We start from the raw sequence: 3656 nt of genomic DNA, 5'->3' as shown, positions 1-3656 counted from the left end.
ACACTTGCGAGCATAAAATCTGTCTTTTTCTTTTGGAGAACAATAAAAATAAAATAATGCCACGAGCATTGTGAATGTCAAGTGCGTGAAACAGATTACGCGCGTGCGTCGTTTATTGCGCATTTGTTATATCGGCGGAATAAATTATCAGTCTATGTTAGGTCCACGTGCTCCTAGTGCAAGTCCGTTCTTGTTCAGACGCAAGCGAACATTCGAAATTCCGTATAAACTTTATTATTTCATATATTTATACGTAATATATTTTCTTGATTATATAATCATTACTAAAATGACTTTTATTGGCGTCGAATTTATTACTAGTGATCTTGATGAAGCATCAATTGCTTTAGTACATCGTTCATGGTTAACACCACGAAAAAAAGAGGTTTGGTGGCCTCCGTATAAAACTGGTGCACAATTTAAGAAAGCACTCATCCTTGAAGAAAAACCAAAAGATGAAACATGGACATTATACGGTATTAAACAAATACTTTTTTCTTGTGATGCGTATACATATATTTGTGTGTGTGTGTGTGTGTATCTGTGTATATTGAGTATATTGAATATATTAATTGTTTATTTAATTAATATTATATTGTATATTGTGATATTTTTAATTAATAAATTTTATTGTATAAAAATAGGTTATGTTTATAAAACTTATTTTTAACAATTTTATCTTTGTTAATTATAGATGAATATCAGAAAGCTAATAAGAAACTAAAAAAGTGTGAAGAATTTTCTGATGTACAGTCTTCTACAGTGGAAGATAAAGAGCAATCAAAAAAAAGACAGCCAAAACGAAATTCTAAATACATATCTACAAGTGAAGAAGAAGATGATGAAAATGACCATTCTTTACATCGACCACCAAAGATTTCCACATTTGGTAAAAATATTTTTCAATTAGAAATTTAAATTTTTAATTAATAAATATAAATCTAATTTTATCTTTTTGTAAATATTGGAAGCATTTTATTATCTAAGCATTATTGTTTAGCACATGCGCTACAAGATAAACAAAGATCTTTAACACCAGTGCCAGTGTCTATGACATCAAAAGGCCCTCCAGAAACAGGTATAAAGAAATAGCAAAATATTTAAAAAAATAAAGCATCATATTTTTAAAATTTTGTTTCTGTTTGTATTTTTTTAAATTTGTTATATTATAGTATCGCAACTATACATAAATTCAGATTCTTCTGTACACTTAGATAATACTATTACTAGGAGATTAAAGGATATAAATTCTTTAAATAGAATCACAATACCATCACCATCTTTATCTGTTTCCACAAACATCAGTTCTCGATCAGAGTCTGTAAATTCAACTCTTATTAATGAATCGTATGGAGGACCATATTTTCGTAGCTTTACTGGTATGTCTTATTATTATTCTATAAAATAAATAAATATTTTTTTTGTATACTAGAATGTCTATTTATATTAAATTTTTCAGAACAAATTTTTACTGAAATAAAAAAAGTTCGAGAACAAGTTAAAGAAATTTATGGAATATTAAGGCATTCTAACACTCAAGGTGGCATACTCTCTATCCCAGATGATTGTCCTGTTGAATTTCCATTGAAAACACGCGAAGAATTGCAACTATTAGAAAATTATTTTAGCTCCCGTGAAAATAAACACGCTGTGGTATAAATTTATTCTAATTACATATTTTAACATACATATACAGACACATATGCTATTATTACTATTACTACTATTACTATTATATGTGTATGTATGTATGTGTTGTATATATATATATATATATATATATATATATATATATATGTGCCTATGCATGCATTAATGTTAATTTTTTTTATTATTTTACAGTCATTGTTCTTATCAACATTAGGAGGTGACACTACTACTGCAAGAACTAATAAAATTTTAAAATACGTTTTCACTAACGAACTTGCGAAAAGTTTCAACTTTGCAGGACAAAAAAATAAGGAAGCTTTTGAAAAGCTTTCTTTGAAAACTGTGGTAGTCCGTAAGTTTGACAACATTAAATATTTTACAAAAATTAATTAAAATTGTTTAAAAATAAAATTTCTCTCTTGATATAATATATATAATTCATTAGAAATAAATTGTATAAAATTTTTCTGTTTTGTTTATAGGTGGTGTGCAAATAAAATCACCTTCAACCACAGAAAAAGATATTGAAGATGCAATCAAAACTTGGTTAAAACACGCTTCTGATAGATTAAAGGAAAGTTTGAAAAGAAAACATCGAGAAAGGTTATAAATATTGTATTATATTGTACACGTATGTATTATTTTTTATTTTTATTTTGTCTATTGTGTGTGATAAATTAATATTAATTTTATTAATTTCACGTTTTAAGTTTGCATTATTCATTTTAATAATTGTTTATTAAAATATTATATCTTTTGTTTTCGTTTATTTGCAAAAATTTATCATTATGTTAAAAACTAGACGTAAACGTAAAGAATTTGTTGGACGGCGCCAGCAATATCGAAGAGTAACGCAAGCTGTAAACAAAATATTTGTTGCTAATGTTTCTAATAGAACACCTTGTAATAATTTGAACCTATCAAACGAAATATATAATGGATCATTAAATGATTTAGATACTAATAAGAGTACTAATAATAAAACGAGCAATAATGAAAATTTTGAAAATGTAATTGTCTCTTCAAATTTTCAAAACGATAACTATTTAACTATTGATGCCGTGTCTGATTTTTCTAATAAGGTAATAAATAATTTTTCTGACACAGATATAAACAGTAGCTTAGATAATCAGAGTAATTTTATGTTTGAATTAATGAAATGGGCCACTGAAAGACACATATCACATTTAGCTGTAACAGATCTTTTGCACATACTTTCCCCCTATCACCCTGAATTACCATTAGATTCCCGTACATTATTGAACACTCCAAGTTTTACGCGAATTAATAAATTAGAAACTGGAGAATTTTGTTACTTAGGTTTGAACATAGCTTTGAAAAATGTATTGTCACAAAAGTATATCCAAGAATGTTTAGAGTCTGATGAAACATTAAAAATCTGTTTTAATGTAGATGGTATCCCATTGTTTAAAAGTAACAAATTACAACTATGGCCTATTCTGGGACTTATTAAAAATTTTCATAATATTCCATTTATTATTTCAATTTTTTGTGGCACGTCAAAGCCTAAACCTTTAAATCTTTTTCTAAGGAATTTTATAGATGAATTAAATGATTTATTAAAAAACGGATTTGATTTTAATGGGAATCACTTTAAAATAGAAATCCATAGTTTTATATGCGATGCTCCTGCTCGTGCTTTTCTAAAATGTACAAAGATACATTCGGGGTATTCTTCATGTGATAAATGTATCGAACCTGGAGAATATTATAAAAATAAAGTTGTTTTTACAAGTGAAACAGCTCAAAAGCGCACAGACGAATCTTTTAGGAAACAGATAGATGATGATCACCATCATAGCTTATCTCCTTTAATGAATTTACCTATAGATTTAATAACATCTTTTCCCACAGACTACATGCATAACATTTGCTTAGGCGTAATGAGAAAGCTATTAAATACATGGGTTGGAGGTCCATTAAACGTTAGATTACCTAACAGAAAGGTACAAATTCTCTCACAACGTCTCATTAATTTACGGCCA

The 3656-nt window shown here is 27.4% G+C and overlaps 1 protein-coding gene across 1 annotated transcript; it reads left to right on the top strand.

Moving 5' to 3' along the window:
• The first annotated feature begins 289 nt into the window (after positions 1-289).
• On the top strand, positions 290-2279 carry LOC105257319. The gene is made up of 7 exons (XM_025413887.1): positions 290-476; positions 695-889; positions 1001-1078; positions 1215-1379; positions 1460-1653; positions 1843-2002; positions 2133-2279. Exons 1-7 carry the CDS (start codon positions 290-292, stop codon positions 2258-2260), a joined length of 1107 nt encoding a protein of 368 aa, XP_025269672.1. The 3' UTR covers positions 2261-2279.
• Positions 2280-3656: the final 1377 nt, after the last annotated feature.

This window comes from Camponotus floridanus, unplaced genomic scaffold (genome assembly GCF_003227725.1).
Source record: "Camponotus floridanus strain SB8 unplaced genomic scaffold, Cflo_v7.5 scaffold11, whole genome shotgun sequence".
Taxonomy (NCBI): Eukaryota; Metazoa; Arthropoda; class Insecta; order Hymenoptera; family Formicidae; genus Camponotus; species Camponotus floridanus.
The sequence above is the reverse complement of the archived record's forward strand: the minus strand, read 5'-3'. Positions and strand labels throughout refer to the sequence as shown.